The 16,589-nt window shown below is 31.9% G+C and overlaps 2 protein-coding genes across 3 annotated transcripts in view; one reads left to right on the forward strand and one right to left on the reverse strand.

The window, feature by feature from the left end:
• LOC134712007 (transcription factor IIIB 90 kDa subunit-like) overlaps positions 1–16,589 on the forward strand; it is a 30,890-nt gene that overhangs the window by 7,467 nt on the left and 6,834 nt on the right. Inside the window, exons 7-13 of the mRNA XM_063573087.1 lie at positions 7,823–7,972; positions 8,391–8,484; positions 11,660–11,798; positions 13,115–13,220; positions 14,326–14,538; positions 14,710–14,771; positions 15,713–15,794. Coding sequence (XP_063429157.1) covers positions 7,823–7,972; positions 8,391–8,484; positions 11,660–11,798; positions 13,115–13,220; positions 14,326–14,538; positions 14,710–14,771; positions 15,713–15,794 — 846 coding nt within the window. The remainder of the gene's footprint in view (positions 1–7,822; positions 7,973–8,390; positions 8,485–11,659; positions 11,799–13,114; positions 13,221–14,325; positions 14,539–14,709; positions 14,772–15,712; positions 15,795–16,589) is intronic.
• On the reverse strand, positions 1,086–16,512 carry LOC134712008 (BTB/POZ domain-containing protein 6-B-like). 2 transcript variants are annotated; one of them, XM_063573089.1, is made up of 3 exons: positions 16,451–16,512; positions 3,501–3,955; positions 1,086–2,168 (listed from the first exon to the last, which is right to left on the reverse strand). In XM_063573089.1, exons 1-3 carry the CDS (start codon positions 16,487–16,489, stop codon positions 1,136–1,138), a joined length of 1,527 nt encoding a protein of 508 aa, XP_063429159.1. In that variant the 5' UTR covers positions 16,490–16,512; the 3' UTR covers positions 1,086–1,135. The 2 variants fall into 2 exon arrangements, with proteins under 2 accessions (XP_063429159.1, XP_063429160.1); XM_063573090.1 differs by lacking the exon at positions 16,451–16,512 and adding an exon at positions 6,653–6,791 and having other exon boundaries at positions 1,091–2,168.

Here is a 16,589-nt window from a genome sequence, read left to right on the forward strand (position 1 = left end):
GTGTACATTTTTCAGTAGTTTTCCTATTTATTGAAGGAAAATTTTCTCAGATAAGTAAAAGGTCTACTATATTTGGTGTATGGAATGATTGTAAGGTGAATTTTCCTGGTCAGCAATTAAGCCAGCAGCTGCCTCTAGTTGTTTTGCCTTATATACATGTAGCAAAAACATGAAATTTAACATAAATGTCTACCACAGTATCAGAGGTTAAAAGCAGCGTGTAATTGTTAGCCGACTCACATTGAGTTATGAATGATTATTCCTTCTTGTACTCACGATGTAACCATTTATGATTAAGCTTGTGTCTACAAATTAATTAATGTGTACTTTTATGTGTCAGTGTATATGTATAATTTGAAAATATATATCTTTCAGCAAAGGTGCATATTCTGTCCAATTTAAAAAAATCTTTCTATGTCCAAATTAAGTTCTTGTTGTGAGAGAGAAAAGACATTTCTTGACCTTTTATAGATTACTATGGGGTATGAGTTTTGGTCATTGTTGAAGACTACATCATGTATATAGTTGTTAACTTCTGTGTCATTTGGTCTCATTGATTTTCTTTGTATGTTTATTCATAAAAGGTATGTTTTCCATTGCAAATGATACCATCATGTTTGAATATTTAAATACAGATTTGGTCTTTGTAAATGACATGCATGGTCATGGCCAGCTGTGGGTGTTTTCTTATTTGAGATTTTAAACTACTAGCAACAAGGGGAAATTACAGTCAACTGGGTAGCTTAACGACTTAAAGCAGTGATGACTGTTGTACCCATATTTTATTTATTATGTCTGTTTTGTTCATGCATTGTGGTAAATAACAGAATTTGATGAGAATGTCGTACAAGTGAAAGATTTAGCGCTTTAAAACCAGGTTCAATCCACTATTTTCTACATTTGAAAATGCCTGTACAAAGTCAGAAATATGACAGTTGTTGTCCATTCCTTTGATGTCTTTTGTCATTTGATTTTGCCATGTGATTATGGACTTCCCAATTGAATTTTTCTCAGAGTTCAGTATTTTTGTGATTTTACTTTAAATGGTTCTGATACACTACAAAACAGATTTTATTCTAAATATCTATTTAATATAATAAATTTTGTATCATACATGTTACATTAAATATAAATTTTAACAATAAAATATGATTTCTGGAATTTGTCCACCCTGAACTCCAGTTCCATTTGTACTATCTGATGAACACTGAAACTGAAAATTCACTTTCCCACATTGAACTTCAGCTAACCCCTCTTGTCCAAAATAACTTAGTTCACCTCCATCTAAAATAGCACTAGCAGTGTAAAATATATCTGATTCGATTTGTACTGGATTGTCAAACATAACATCAAACGTATTACTAGATCCATCAGAGAAAAATTTAGTAATATTTTGACCAAGCACTATGCCGTTTTTCTTGAGTTCAATTTTCACTTGATATTCAGCTGCCCCATTACTCGATCCGTACAACCCAAAACCTGCAATAAATATTCGCTGATCAACAGCAAACTGTATACTATCACATCGTCCACGATACCTCCATTGATTACTTCGATAAGCTGAAGATTGGAATCTGTGACATTTGAAAGGCTTTAAGCCAGATCGATTTCTCTTGTTGAATTTCAGTTCTGGTTTGTTCTTGGCAAGATAGTCTAGAAAAAGATTATTTGTTTCTTGTAATGTTAATACACCAGACTGTGCTGGTCCATTGGCATACTCCTCTAAGGACATTGCAGGAATGCGAATTTTGAACAAAGTATCGCCTAAAACTTTCCTTTTATTTTCAGCAGATTGTTCTAAGTTTTGTCTTTTGCATTCGGCATCAGCCCAACGACAAGCTGCATTGAATACAGAGATTTCTTTAGCATTGAGAGTTTCTCTGCTTAAGACAGTATTCAATGTATTGACATCAATTTCAGTGAATCCATCAGATCTTAGTGCTTCCTCAGCTTGAGCATCAATAACTTCCCAGCATCGCTGCATCAGTTCTTGTTCTTCAAATAGTCTCCCCTGACTGAGTAAGATACAAGCATTATGTGCACTGAGACTTGTTTCTAGATATCGAACACAAGTCCTGGCCAAATGAGGTACTATGTACTTCTTAGCTGCATACAGAGTAGCCAATACATTGTCTGGTTCCAAATGTATTTCATCACAATACAAGTACCTGAAAAATAAAATATGCACTTTATGTATACTATAAGTGTTGATTATTCTTGACTTTTGGGCCCGAGAACACAGTTATTTCGTAATGCATTTCTTTTAGACAATAAATTCAAATTAAAAAAATCGCACTTGCTCTTTCTCAAAAAGATTTTTACAGTGTAGTGTACTACCAGTGAGACAAATAATATCAAAATTATAGAAATTTCTACCAGCTCTAACTCAAAATATTGACAATTCTGTGTTAAGGGGGTGTAAAATTCAGTTTGACAGCTTAAATTGGGAAAGTGTATTAATTAAACATGCAAGTTATACACTGTTTACACTAGGGACTATATTCGTAGACAACGAAAATCAAAGGACGATAACTGTGTCCTTGGACCATTGGACATGCACACTGTTAGTGTTAAATGTAAAATTTTAATTTGTGAGAAGAAGTAAAATTTGGTACAGATGATACCAATGTCAGAGGCATTGAATCAAAAATCACTAATTGATTAAGAACAGACAAGACTGAACAAAAAAAGGCAAATAAACACTAAATAGAAAATTAAGAGAGCAATTATGTATGCAAAATATCAGCTTAAACTACTCAAGTAGGCTTATTAAAATATATATACTGGTAAGCAGTTCCTGCACAACTACAAATGTAGTGCAATGTGTTAATGATGAGTAAACTAGACAAAGGTACATGTACATGTATGCCCTATTAAGCCTATGTGCAATAGAATGTTTTCTTGAATTTAGTATTGACTGTTTTGAACTACATATACATACATGTACCTGGTAGTATAAATAATGTGCATGGTCTATGCCAATATAATATATCACTTCAAGGTTATATAATCATTGTTTAGGTCCAAAAATAATATTAAAGAGGTTGGTGAACTACCACCATTGTGAAATACAATCAAAACATTATTTTAAATGTGAAACTTTAATTGTTGACCTTTTTTTCTTCAAACAAGATTATAATATAAATGAGATAAATGAAATTATCGCTATTTTTTGCATTTTTCCTTTGATGTTTTTTTGTTATAATTTTCATATCATGCTTCTCGCTTGAGATGGAAAAATTATCGCTAGAAACTAAGGAGGCCACGTGGCGTTGCTAACAAAATTGACATGAAATTGACAACGTCGTCATAGGTAAAATAGCAATAAACAGATTATCATTGGTCATCACAACTCGATTGCTTTCCTCACTTTCTCTGTACCAGCTCAAGCGAGAAAATCAATCTCGTTGAGATGATCAACGATAATCTATAATTGTATATATATTCTTCACTCTATTGGGGAAGTAATCATCTTTAAGCTGGTTTATCAGTGAATGTACCTGAGAAGATTAAGGAAAGCTTGAGGTTCAACATCTGGAATTTCAATTACATGCTTTGCATCCGCAAGTCCACCAAAAAACATAGCATAAAACACTGAGCTGCCTGTTGCTAAAATGTACTTGTGTGCTGGAATTTTCTGTTGATGAGGGACAGTTCCAACTTTAAAGTAGACATCAGCCATGAGAGGATTGTTAAACATCACAGCATTTCTTTCTCGAACACTAGATTGATTAGCTTGCCAGTTAAATTCCTCACTAGCTTTATATGTTGGTAAACACTGGGGTTGAGGTCTGGCTATTTTCCATGATGGTTCTGGTTTTCTTCTTGGATTTTGTACAGTTACTTTAGCTGTGTAATTTGGAGGAACTTCTTGGTTCACCTCATCATCAGAAAACTGTCTGTTTGAACTGATTTGCATGCAGCTTTTTGGTTCAGTTTTTAGTGGTCTATCCATCTGCAATTAAAATTTGTTTTAATTTAGTCATTTAGTCAAGCAAAATTTATTAAGAACAATTAAATTATTATTAATAAAAAACATTTAGGTTATAACTGAATAAATATTTATAAGTACAATGTATGTGGTATGATTGCCTAAGACACAATGAACATGATGAATGAGACAAATACCCACCAAAATATGTGGACACCAATAACCATTGGCCTAAGCATAGCCTTCATCAATGAGCAAAATTTATACTATATATATATGGTAACATACATGTATGAAATGTCATGTGATGAATGATGAAAAATGTAATACTATACAAAAGTGCATACCAACTGCCTGATTTATTTTATACTAAATTAACTAAACCTTAACCCTTTCCTCCATAATGACGCCTTTTGACACCACCCCCCTTACTCCATAATGACGCCTTTTGACGCCTGTGTAGTACCTCAGTTGAAACACTTTGACTACAAAGTGTCTGCAGTTGACTTAATAAAGTTTGTATCCAATATGAAAAGGAATATCATAGGAATATCTGACTTAAATTTATTTGATGAAATAGTTGTTTTTCACAATGGCTTAATACTTCAAAGCATAAGTTCAGCATTTTATCAAAAAAATCCTATGCGAATCAAGTATGCAAAAAAAAAAAATTCAATGGAGGAAAGGGTTAACAAAGAATGTAACCATTGTGGTAAACAGAAACCTAGTACAGTTGCAGATCAAAAACTTTTTATAAAGGGGCCCATGCAATAAGAGTGGGCCTGCTACAGTGATCATGTTTCAGTTATTCCCTATACATGTATAATCAACCTAAATTTTTTCCACAAAAAGAGGGGGCCCCACTGGATCGACTTTGTTGTACAGTCCTGAAATGACAAATATGTAAAACAATGCAAACGATGAAAACAAATGGAGTCCTTGAGTCTTTAGGAGAGCATGACTATGCTTAAATACAGTATGTTATTGAGTGTTAGAAATATAAAGAACATGATTGTTTTTTTATGATATTTGCCAATTCTGTAAGTTTCTATTAAAATGTATTATATTAAAATTGAGAATGGAAATGGGGGAATGTGTCAGAGACGATAACCCATCAAAGAGCAGATAACAGCTGAGACCACCAATGGGTCTTCAATACAGCAAGAAAATCCTGAGCCTGGAGGCTTGCTTCAACTGGCCCTTAAACAAAAACTGTAGCTTCAAGTTCAATTCACACACAGCGTTATCATGATTAAATCAAGTATGCTGTCAGAGGTACATGTACTGACAATATTACATTGACTTGAAGGTTGTTCCATTAATCATGTTAATGTGGCATAAGAGTTCTAATTCCAATTTTGCACTTGAGAACATGAGTCACCTGACACATCCTGATTTCATTAAATTTACCTAATAAATCTGAAAAACAACTGTAAAAAGGAAATAGGATTAATAACAAGCCCTTTGCGAGGAATACAGACAGAGGACACTAGCCAGTCCACAAAATACTGTATTGAAAACTAGAGATTGTGCAAAATGAATCCCATCACATACATTGTATCATGGGGGGTTCTGATCCTGGATCCTGCTTACTGTTTTGTCTGATTCCCGTATTCCGCTTACAATATGTACGTAAGCAATTCTCATTTTTTGTAATTTCCTGTTTTCAAAGCACAATAATTTGACTTTCATGTGTCACGCTTACAAAAAACGGTAATCCTGCGTCACACTTGGACCCACTTAGAGAGCCACGGTGTAGTGGTTAGTGCATCAGACTACTTACACAAAGGTTCCTGGTTCGATTCCCCTTTGGGATGAAAATTTCAGGAACTAAATTTTTGGCTCTCCCTTGACACCATTTGCAAGTATGGTCTTAAGGAAACAATTATCTTCCGCTGGAAGGGGACGATAAATGTCTGACCCGTGTTAAGAGAGAGCCATACATTGTATCTCTTGCACATTAAAGACACCCTTGTAGATTTCGAAAAAGAGTAGGCTAATGCCGCTACAAGGCAGCACTCGCACCTGCAAAGTGGATAGCGATAAATAAAAGTTGCAAAACTTGTTTCCCAATCCACTCTAGTCCAAATAATTATGCTGTCTAGAAAGGCTATTTGTGATTTTGCTGTTACGCCTTCCTACGACGTAGTTGTAGGTACGTCGTAGGAAGGCGTCCCAGAAAAAATTAAAATAGCCTTGCCAGACATAATTATTTGGACTAAATCCACTCTAAATAAATATGTTTAAACTACTTGGACCCATTACCATTGGGGAACTCTGGAGCTATTTAATTGTCCATAAACTTGTCAAAAGAAGGAAGCAATTATAAACCATATATATATATATATATCATAAATATTTTCTTACCAAGACTTGCAACTAATGCCACTATAAATGTACTTCAGGTCTTAATTTCCTTCGATTAACACATTAATACTGCCCCTCCCCCTTTTTTGATTAATGTAGGTTCTATCCTTACATGAATTTGGTTATGCAATGAATTATGTTCCCGGATAAACAATCGTGATTTTTCAATCGGTATAATGTTTTATTGCAGTAAGGTTGTCTAGTGTGTACAATTATGGTGTGCCCTACTTTAAAAACAAAGCTTTGTTATCTTGATTTGTGTATCGCGCACCTGTCTTCCTGTATCCGTTATTTTGTCTTGTTATGTACAGATAGCACACGCGTAGCTTTTATTTAAAATTTTGAGTTGATTACCTTATTTAGTTTTGGATTTGAAACCACAAGATGATTCGTTATTGATCATGTTAATGAGATTGTCTAAATCATGTCTAAATAAAGTCAGTTGTCAAAGTAGAAAACTCCCGTGGTGCTTTGCGGTATTATTGACGTTTTTATAAGTATCATCTATTCCGAGAAAACACCCGAGAGACCCGAATATACACAAAAGGGAGATAATTTTTCGCGGAATTTTTCTTTTTGTGTGCCCTTTTTTTTCGAATATACAAATTCTATCAAATAAAACCTCTGATATACTGATTTTTGGTTGGTATCTTATTTTTGTTGTAAAGAAAATCCCACTTTTTTACATATAAAGGGCCCACATTCAAGATTATAAAAAAAATAATAACATTTGATAATAGATAGGTTATATATGGGAATATTCCTACTGAGGGGCACCCAAAAGCCTGTGATTTGATGACAGGCACTTGTCTCAGAATTTTTTTTCCTATAAACCTTATTATAACACTAAATAAGGTATATAGGAAAAAAAATTTCTGAGACAAGTTAGTGCCTGTGGATTTGATAATGTAAAAAATTCATATACAAAAATGTTGACGTCATTCATTTCATTTATTGAAAACATATTGGATAAGTAACAAAACAATGAATTATAAAGGATCATCAGCTTGAAATTGAGAGTATTTTAAAACACAGTCTAGAAAAATGTTTTAATCATTATTTGGCTTTGAGAATTCAGATGTTCTAAAAAAAAAAACCTGGGTAATTTAATCAATCTAATTAAAATTAATCTCTGCACTTGCTCCTCATTGTTTGTATCTCCCATGCACGAAATGTAAACGACGAGGAGCAAGTGTGGGGAGTTAATTTTTAATTAGATTTTAATTTGATGACCCGTAAATGGACACATTGATGAATCATAAAAACAACATACCTTGTCACAATTCAGGACAGAGACGTTAAAATACTCTATACCTTTTACTATTTTATGACAAGGGTACTTGAGAAAAAATATGGGGGACTGTGCAGTATCAGTTACCTGAATTTATTTCTCCTATAAGTCACTGTGTAACTAAACTATACCACTGCAGTATGTTTATTGATATATTGGGATTTCAAATGGATTATCTCAAGCTTTTCCACTTTTATTTGCACATGTATTGAGTTTTTTATGTTATTTTTCAGATCCATGTTTATACATTCCACGATTTGCACATAAATTAGAATTGGGTGACAAAACACATGAAGTGTCTATGACAGCTATGAGATTAGTTCAGAGAATGAAAAGAGATTGGATGCACACTGGACGTAGACCATCAGGACTATGTGGAGCAGGTAAATGACACATCTCACACTCTTCCTTCTACTCATGATATTTAATAGTTCTACTTGATAATGGCTGATTATAAAAAAGAAAAAGAAATAACTACAAATGTATATATGAATAAAGTATCATGGCATAAATTTTCCAGAAAAAAATTGCAAACTATTGTAAATGCAGTAAATCTACTTTTTATTCACAAATTTTGTTTCTGAAATAAGCTTAACAGCAAATGGTTAACCAAACAGTTTTGTTAAAAAAAAAATAGCTTGATAAGTACATAGCTTGAGCCCAAAGAAAATATCTTAATTATATACATGTATCCATTGGATCTATTTGGACTGATTATCAGACTTATATATCATAGTAAAATATAAATAGGAATTCATTAAACTACCTATAGGTTTATTAATGTGTAATGTTATATTTCAGCTTTACTCGTTGCCTCTAGAATGCATGAGTTTAGTAGATCAGTAAGGCAGATAATCAAAGTGGCTAAAGTCTGTGATACAACTATAAGGAAAAGGTAAATATTATTATTAGGTTCTGTTTTGTTTAAAGAACAATATCTGATGGTATTTCCAATCTCAAAATGGTCAAAATTATTCATTAGATTTAAACATTGGTTTAAACTTCACAACCTTTATTTATAAGACGTTATAGTTTTGATATACAATAAATAACATGTAGGTTCAGTGTAAAATAACAAAGAAAAATGGGTCAATAAAAAATCTGAAGTTGAATACGTATAGAGGCAAAATTGCCAAAAAAAATCAAAAAACAAAAAGACACAAGTCATTACATTGAAAACTATAGATTGAGCAACAATTTAATGTACTGTGATTTATTTATACAAAGTTTAATTTTGAAGGGTAAAACAAAAAATTTACTATGTCATGTATGTATAAAACTTGCAATGTTTTAATAGAATGAAAAGTGATACATTATTTTAGCTAATTTGACTATAGATAAAAAATTGAGCATACTAAAGAATGAATTTGTAGAATTTATTGACAAGGACAAAATTTCAGATTTGGTTGCCGAATTAGAATCAGTTGACAGTAAACTTTTATCTCAAAGCAAAATAAACGAAGTAGTTGAAAACATTAACAGCATATTTTTGGATGCTGCAGAAAATGTGCTAGGTTCATATAATGCTAGCCAAGGGAGTCGTACAGGTAAAAAAATTGGTAAAAAGGGAAACAAACCATGGTTTGATAAGCAATGTTGGAATAAGAGAAAGATTTACAGGGGAGCAAAGAGAAATTATAACAGTGATAGATCAGAAGCTAAAAGGGGTGAAATGAAAAAGAAAGAACGGGAATATAAACGCCAGATGGATAAATCTATGAGGGAATATAGGAAAAAAATTCAAAAACATATGAAAAACCTGAGGACAAAAAATCCGAAGGAATATTGGAAAATTTTAAATAGGGGAGGGAAAAGAAATAAACCTAACATTAGATGTACTGTTTGATTTTTTCAAAAATTTAAATAACGCCGAGAACACAAATGACGTCACAAATGAGCCAAATGACATTCAAGGTGTAAATGAAGTTTTAAACTCAGAAATTACTGCAGAAGAAATTAGCAAGTGTATACAAGACTTGAAAAACGGAAAGGCCATTGGCGATGATTTAATAATCAATGAATTTATGAAAAGCACATTACACATTTTTATACCCGTTTATGTGAAACTTTTTAATATAATTTTTGATTCTGGTATTTTGCCTGAAATATGGCTTATGGAAAATATTATTCCTTTTTATAAAAACAAGGGTGACCAATCTGATCCCCGGAATTATAGACCAATTACTATACTCAGCTGCCTGGGAAAACTTTTCACATCTGTTTTAAATTTTAGATTGAGTTCTTTTTTAGAGGATTATTTATTATTAAATGAAAACCAGGCTGGCTTCAGAAAAGGTTATTCCACAGTAGACAATATATTTATTATTCACATTTTATTTGAGTTGCTAAAGAGAAAAAAGAAGAAACTATACTGTGCTTTCGTGGACTTTGCGAAAGCTTTTGATACTGTTTGGCGGTCTGGTCTCTGGTCAAAACTTATAAAACACTCGATTAACGGAAAGATGCATAACGTTATTGTCAACATGTACAAAAATATAAAATCACGTATACACTTTGGATCAGATTTTTCTGAATTTTTCCCTTGTTCCATTGGGGTTAGGCAGGGAGAGAATCTCTCTCCTTTGCTTTTTTCTATTTATCTTAACGATCTGGAATTGTTTTTCCAGAATAAAAATATAGAAGGTTTGTGCACTATCTCTGATGAGTTAGAATTAGAGTTAAATATTTATCTAAAATTGTTTGTCATTTTATATGCTGACGATACTGTCTTAATGGCAGAATCTCAGATAGATTTACAAAGACAACTGGACTCCTTATATGAATATTGTGAGTTATGGAAACTTAGAGTAAGTGTGCAAAAAACTAAGATTGTAATTTTTTCACAAGGTAGACTACCGCAGAATATTGTTTTTAAGTATGATAATATAATACTAGATATTGTGAGTGAATTTACTTATCTTGGTGTATTACTGTCTAGGTCAGGAAATTTTTCGAGAGCTAAAAAAAAGCAATGTGAAAAAGCAACACATGCTATGTACGATATTATTCGAAAAGGTAGAGTACATAATCTGTCAATTGAATGCCAACTTGATCTTTTTGATAAAATTGTGAAACCAATACTTCTGTATGGGTGCCAAGTTTGGGGTTTTGGAAATAATTCAATAATCGAGAGGGTTCATATTAAATTTTGTAAAATATTACTTGGAGTAAAAAAGTCTACTCCTGACTACTTTATGATTTATGGTGAATTGGGAAGATATCCATTGGATATTTCAATCAAGTTACGAATGATGAATTATTGGTTCAAGTTGGTAACTGGAAAACCTGACAAATTGCCTTTAATTTTGTATAACCTAGCAACTGCCAAATATGGCACAAATATTTTATGGTTAAAAAAAGTCAAATCAATTTTAGACACGTGTGGCTTGTCATATGTATGGGAAAATATCTTTTTTGTAAATAAAACATGGCTACATGTAACCATCAAACAGAATTTGATAGATCAATTTAAACAAAAATGGCTAGCAAGCCTACAGGAATCACCAAAAGCATTAAATTATCGTTTATTTAAAGATACTTTGGAGTTTGAGAAATATTTAAATATTTTGGATGACAGGCAGATATCCTTATTTCTTAAATTTCGAACTTTGAACATGAAATTTCCAATAGAAACTGGAAGATGGCAAAACATAGAAAGAGAAAACAGAAAATGTATATTGTGTAAATCAGATGCCATTGGTGATGAATACCATTACATTTTTAATTGTTCAGCTTTTGTTAATTGTAGAAAACAATATATTGCATTTTACTATAGAAATAGACCAAACTCATTGAAGTTTTATGAATTAATGAATTCTAAAAAATGTACAGAACTGAGCGGACTATGTAAACTTATTAAGGAGATAAATAACAAATTGAACTTTTCTGGGTGAACAATTGTGAACGCCTCTATCTACTTTCGTACATTATTTATTTGTGTAATTGTATTGAAATATGTATAATCTCTATACCTTTGTAATTTGGTTTGTGAGAATAAAGATATATATATACTAAGACTTAGATTTGTGCTGATTGTTGTCTAAAATTATGTTTATTCTGTCTTTGATAAGATTATCTGAGTTTAAAGCTACACCATCAAGTCAGTTGACTATAGAAGAATTCCAGACTGTTGATTTAGAGGAAGAACAAGATCCCCCAGCTTTCACTGCCAGTAAACGGAAGGCACAAGAAGCTAAATTTCATGCTCAGGTTTGGATCTATTATTTCTATAATTGAATGCCTCAAAGTGATGGATATGAATAAAATATATATACAATATTGTTGTATAACCCATCAGCATGAATTGAGGGTACCTTCTTACTCGGTTTAAATTGTAAAATGAAATTCTATAAGATGTATACACTCTTAGTTCAAAGAGGGATGGTTAATTTCTCCTATCTTGTCCAAATGGGAAATTGTTGAACATATTTATGAGTTGAGGTGGGTTTTTTTCTGTTAATACCTTTTGAGTACCTTCAAGGGCATATTTTTTGGACACTCTGAGACTATGTGTTGCAAAAAAGGTTTAAATATATAAGACTTAGTTCAACTTCTGATTGATTTATAACATGAGTGTAGTTGCAGGAGAAAGTGTTATTCTCCTATTTTGTTATAAAGAAGTAAAGAAGATACATAACATCCCAGCTCCTTTGTTTTAACAGGGTGATCTGAGCAGGATCAACCCTACCAAATCACCCCAGTTTGAGTTTCTTTGTTATGCATGCTTTCCTTTGTTCTGTAACATTTTGGCAGGAATGTCAAATCCACTATAAAACTTATAATTAATTATAAGGAAAAGACTATCTATCAAAATTCAAGTCGAAAAAATCCAGTGGCTATGCTGGGATTCAAACTCAAGACCTTAAGTATATCAAGCCACGACACATACCACTACACCACGACAACTGGATACAAAATATCAGTAATTTAACATACTCAAAGGAAGCAAGCTATTTTTATAAGTGGGGTGAGTTGGCAGACCTTTATTCAGTGGGGTTTAAACCCTTTTCGTTAATAAGTGAGTTCTCAGACTGATTGTTCAATTTGATTTTACACTTTTTCAAAAGTGGTGCGATTCGGAGAACAAGAGTGGGGCGATTATTTTATAAAATGGCGATATAGTGTGGGATGATTGTCCTGTGGGGCGAGTTGACATTGTTTAAAATCTACTCTGCGTGTTCGGGGGTCATAAAGGGTATACATCATATGGTAATATATAAAGTATATTATAATGGTTGTGAGGCATTCTAAACTAGATTTTATTAATTGTAAATGGTTTTTCGTCTAATCTAAAACAGCTGGAATGTAAAATAGTTATCCCATTCAGACTTGGTGTGTCAGTGTATGATCACCCTCTGGCCTCCTGCCATTGGGGTGATCTTACACTGACACAACAGGTCCTTGTGGGATAATTATTAATTACAATATCTTTAATATGATCACCTAGACAAAATTAAACAAATATATCATTTTGTTAATGCAGATTTTGAATGTCAGTAAACGATGCTTTTATTTTTGTTTTGTAGTTAGACAAATTTCCAGAGCTGGAATCGGAAGTAGAGCTTATAAAAGAACAAATAGAGAAATCCATGGTTCCACCAAAACCTGTAGGAATATATGCAGCATATGCTAGTTAGTGTAGCTATATTTTATATACTATATTATGATAATTCTCAAGTCTACTTTGTAGCTCAAATCATTAATAAATGGTCCAAGGATACAATAAAAGTTGCATAAAGATGTTTAGGTTTTTTTTAAGTCACTGGTAACCAGTTTAGGAGTCTAGACATACTTATTACTTCTCTGTAGACTGAATCTTTAATGTACTGTTTTCTTATGAAGTCTGTTTTAGAAATGTCAGTATTTAATAATTGATGTCTGGTAAACTGTTGATCTTGCAACGACATATCTCTAATGAAAATAGTTAATCTATCATGTAACTATTGTCATCTTTAGGGTTTTACATTGTCCAAATTTTAGTTTTCTATTCAGAAGTAGTGCTTGTGAAAATCTATATATGTATTGATAATGTAATTATACCCCCGCTTTAAAAAAAGGGGGGGTATACTGTTTAACCTCTGTCTGTCCTTCCGTCAGTCAGTCCGTCCGTCCCATGAATATTTTTCGTCGCATTTTTCTCAGGAACTACAATACAAGGATTTCTAAAATTTGGTTTCAGGGTTTATCTAAGTCAGCTATACCGTGTGATGCTTTTTCAGATTGATCACTTGACAACTTCCTGTTTACCGAATACTTGTAATATTTTACACATGATAGCCAAGTTGAAAATTTTCGTCACATTTTTCTCAGGAACTACAATACAAGGATTTCTAAAATTTGGTTTCAGGTTAATCTAAGTCAGCTATACCGTGTGATGCTTTTTCAGATTGATCACTTGACAACTTCCTGTTTACCGAACACTTGTATGATTTTACACATGATAGCCAAGTTGAAAATTTTCGTCACATTTTTCTCAGGAACTACAATACAAGGATTTCTGAAATTTGGTTTCAGGATTTATATAAGTCAGCTATACCGTGTGATGCGTTTTCAGATTCATTACTCGACAATTTCCTGTTAACTGAACACTTGCATATTTGTACACTATTTATATTATCCACTTGCGGCGGGGGTATCATCAGTGAGCAGTAGCTCGCAGTTTCACTTGTTGTGTCTGATTGTACTCTAATATTTGAATTGGTATTTAGTAATCAAAATATCATCTCCACCTTTTCAGAAATGTCTGTGTCTCCCGATCCTTTAGGTGACAATGAAGAGGTATCAAGAGTTAGTAATTTTTTAGAGGAGGAAACTTTTAAAGAAGCTATTTCAGATATGGACAATAATAGTGAAACAACAACAAACCATTCTGTATCATACTCAACTTTACGACCAACAGCTGCTAGTTTAGGAATCAAAGAAGTTTTGTCAGAATGCTTAAAAGAATCAGGTAAAACTAAAATCCTATTCTTAATTCCATGCTTTTATTTATGTTCTGTATTTTTGTGAATTGGCTAAATAAATTAAGTTAGTTAAATTTATATGATATATCTTGACATTCTTAAAAGCATTACAATTTATTTATGAAAACTTTTCACAAACTTTAATGATTTTTTTTAAGATTCTGAGCGTGATGATGGTGAATTAGATTTACATGGCATTGATGATGATGAGTTAGACAAGGTAAAACACAATTCAGATAGACTATCAATTATAAAAGTTTCATCAAGATTTGACCTGTGAAAGGTAAATCATGTGTAATTGCTTGACATTTGTAAAATTTTATATGCATTAAGAAATCATTGCACTTCATCTAAAAATTAGAAGAATGAATATGCAGCATTTCTACTTGTAGGGATACAATCAATACAAAATTTGTGAAGTGCACAGATATAAGAAGATGTGGTATGAGTGCTAATGAGACAATTCTTCTTCCAAGTCACAATTTGTAAAAAGTAAACATTATAGATTAAAGTATGGCCTTCAACAAGGAGCCTTTGAGATAATCAGCAAACACAAGTTGAATTAACTTTTATATCCAGAAAAAGTTAAAATCGCCAAAGAATTTAAGATATATATATATATATATATATGTCTAAACACATGACAACATTATGACAAATGTTCTCCATTTAATAACCCATTGTTAAACAGGACTAACACCATAATGTATATATTCCCATTTGTCTAAAAATTAGTCCAACAATATTTGATCTGCGAATAAGTATAATAGTATTAAGGAATTTTTGTTCTCTCCTCAGTGGGGTCTGAGCACCCTAGACCATTTGACTAACTAGGCTCTATAAATAATGGAGTTTTCATTAGTTTAGAAATGCCTTTCCTCATCGTCCTTATCTAGGGTTGTTACACAGTATGTGATGTATAGTTATGAGTAGTTGGTGTACCTTTCAGATCAGCTCTGTTATGTCTGTTGTAAAGGTTGATAATGATATGATGAAACATTTCTTTTCCTTTATTTATTTTCATAATTTGATTCCTCCATGATTTGTGCATGAAATTCTTGTCAATGTCTTATTACAATTTGGGTATACTTTTATTGTTCTTCCCCCCATTTTTTTTAAATGAACTTTTTATATGTCCATTTGGTTCATAACTTTTTTCAGTTTTTGCTGTCTGACGATGAAATCAAACTGAAAACCAGTATATGGATGGCTGAAAATGCTGACTATCTCAAGGCATTGGAAGGTACATATTTTAAAAAATTGATATCAATGATATTTTTAAGATAGATTAAATTACAATTTACATTGACTTTACTGCTTAATTTTAGGCAAGAGTTTCAGATTTAATATCCCCCATTAACTCATTTATAAGGTGTTGTGTGCAGGAATATATGTATATGATAAAGGACTAACAAACCTTGATAAAAGATAGAAAAAAAAAAAAAATAGAAATAAAGATTTGCCTTCTACATCAATGATGTCTTATTCATCAATGTTACTATTCGTCTGACTAGCTAGAGAATTCCGAGTTTTAAATTCCATTAACTTATAGTTTTTTATATTCATTTTGAATATTTTAATTACTCTGTAAACTTGGAAAAGTATATGAATTTTCTAAAATTGAATTATACATTTTTACAGTATGATCTATAAAATGAGACGAAATTGAGAAATTATTCCAGCATTGTCATTCATAAAGATTGAATGTGAGATTTATCTAGTAAAGCACCAATTACTTTCAGATAACTAATATATTCAATTTAGAAATAATTTAAAGATTTATTTTTTATTTATATACAAAAACTAAGCATAAAATTTAAAAAGACAACAACAGACAAACAAGAATACTATGTTCCCTCGATTAAGAAAAAAAAGTATGATACTAAGTAAAACACTTACAACTATGTCTGCCAGAAATCTGAATATTTTCTTTTCCATTCAAACACATTGACTTTTAGTTTTATGAATGAAAAAATTATGAGATATATTGTTATAATGAGTGACAGTTTGTTATAATTGTTTTATAACTGTGAAATAT

This window comes from Mytilus trossulus, chromosome 3 (assembly GCF_036588685.1).
Source record: "Mytilus trossulus isolate FHL-02 chromosome 3, PNRI_Mtr1.1.1.hap1, whole genome shotgun sequence".
Classification (NCBI taxonomy): Eukaryota; Metazoa; Mollusca; class Bivalvia; order Mytilida; family Mytilidae; genus Mytilus; species Mytilus trossulus.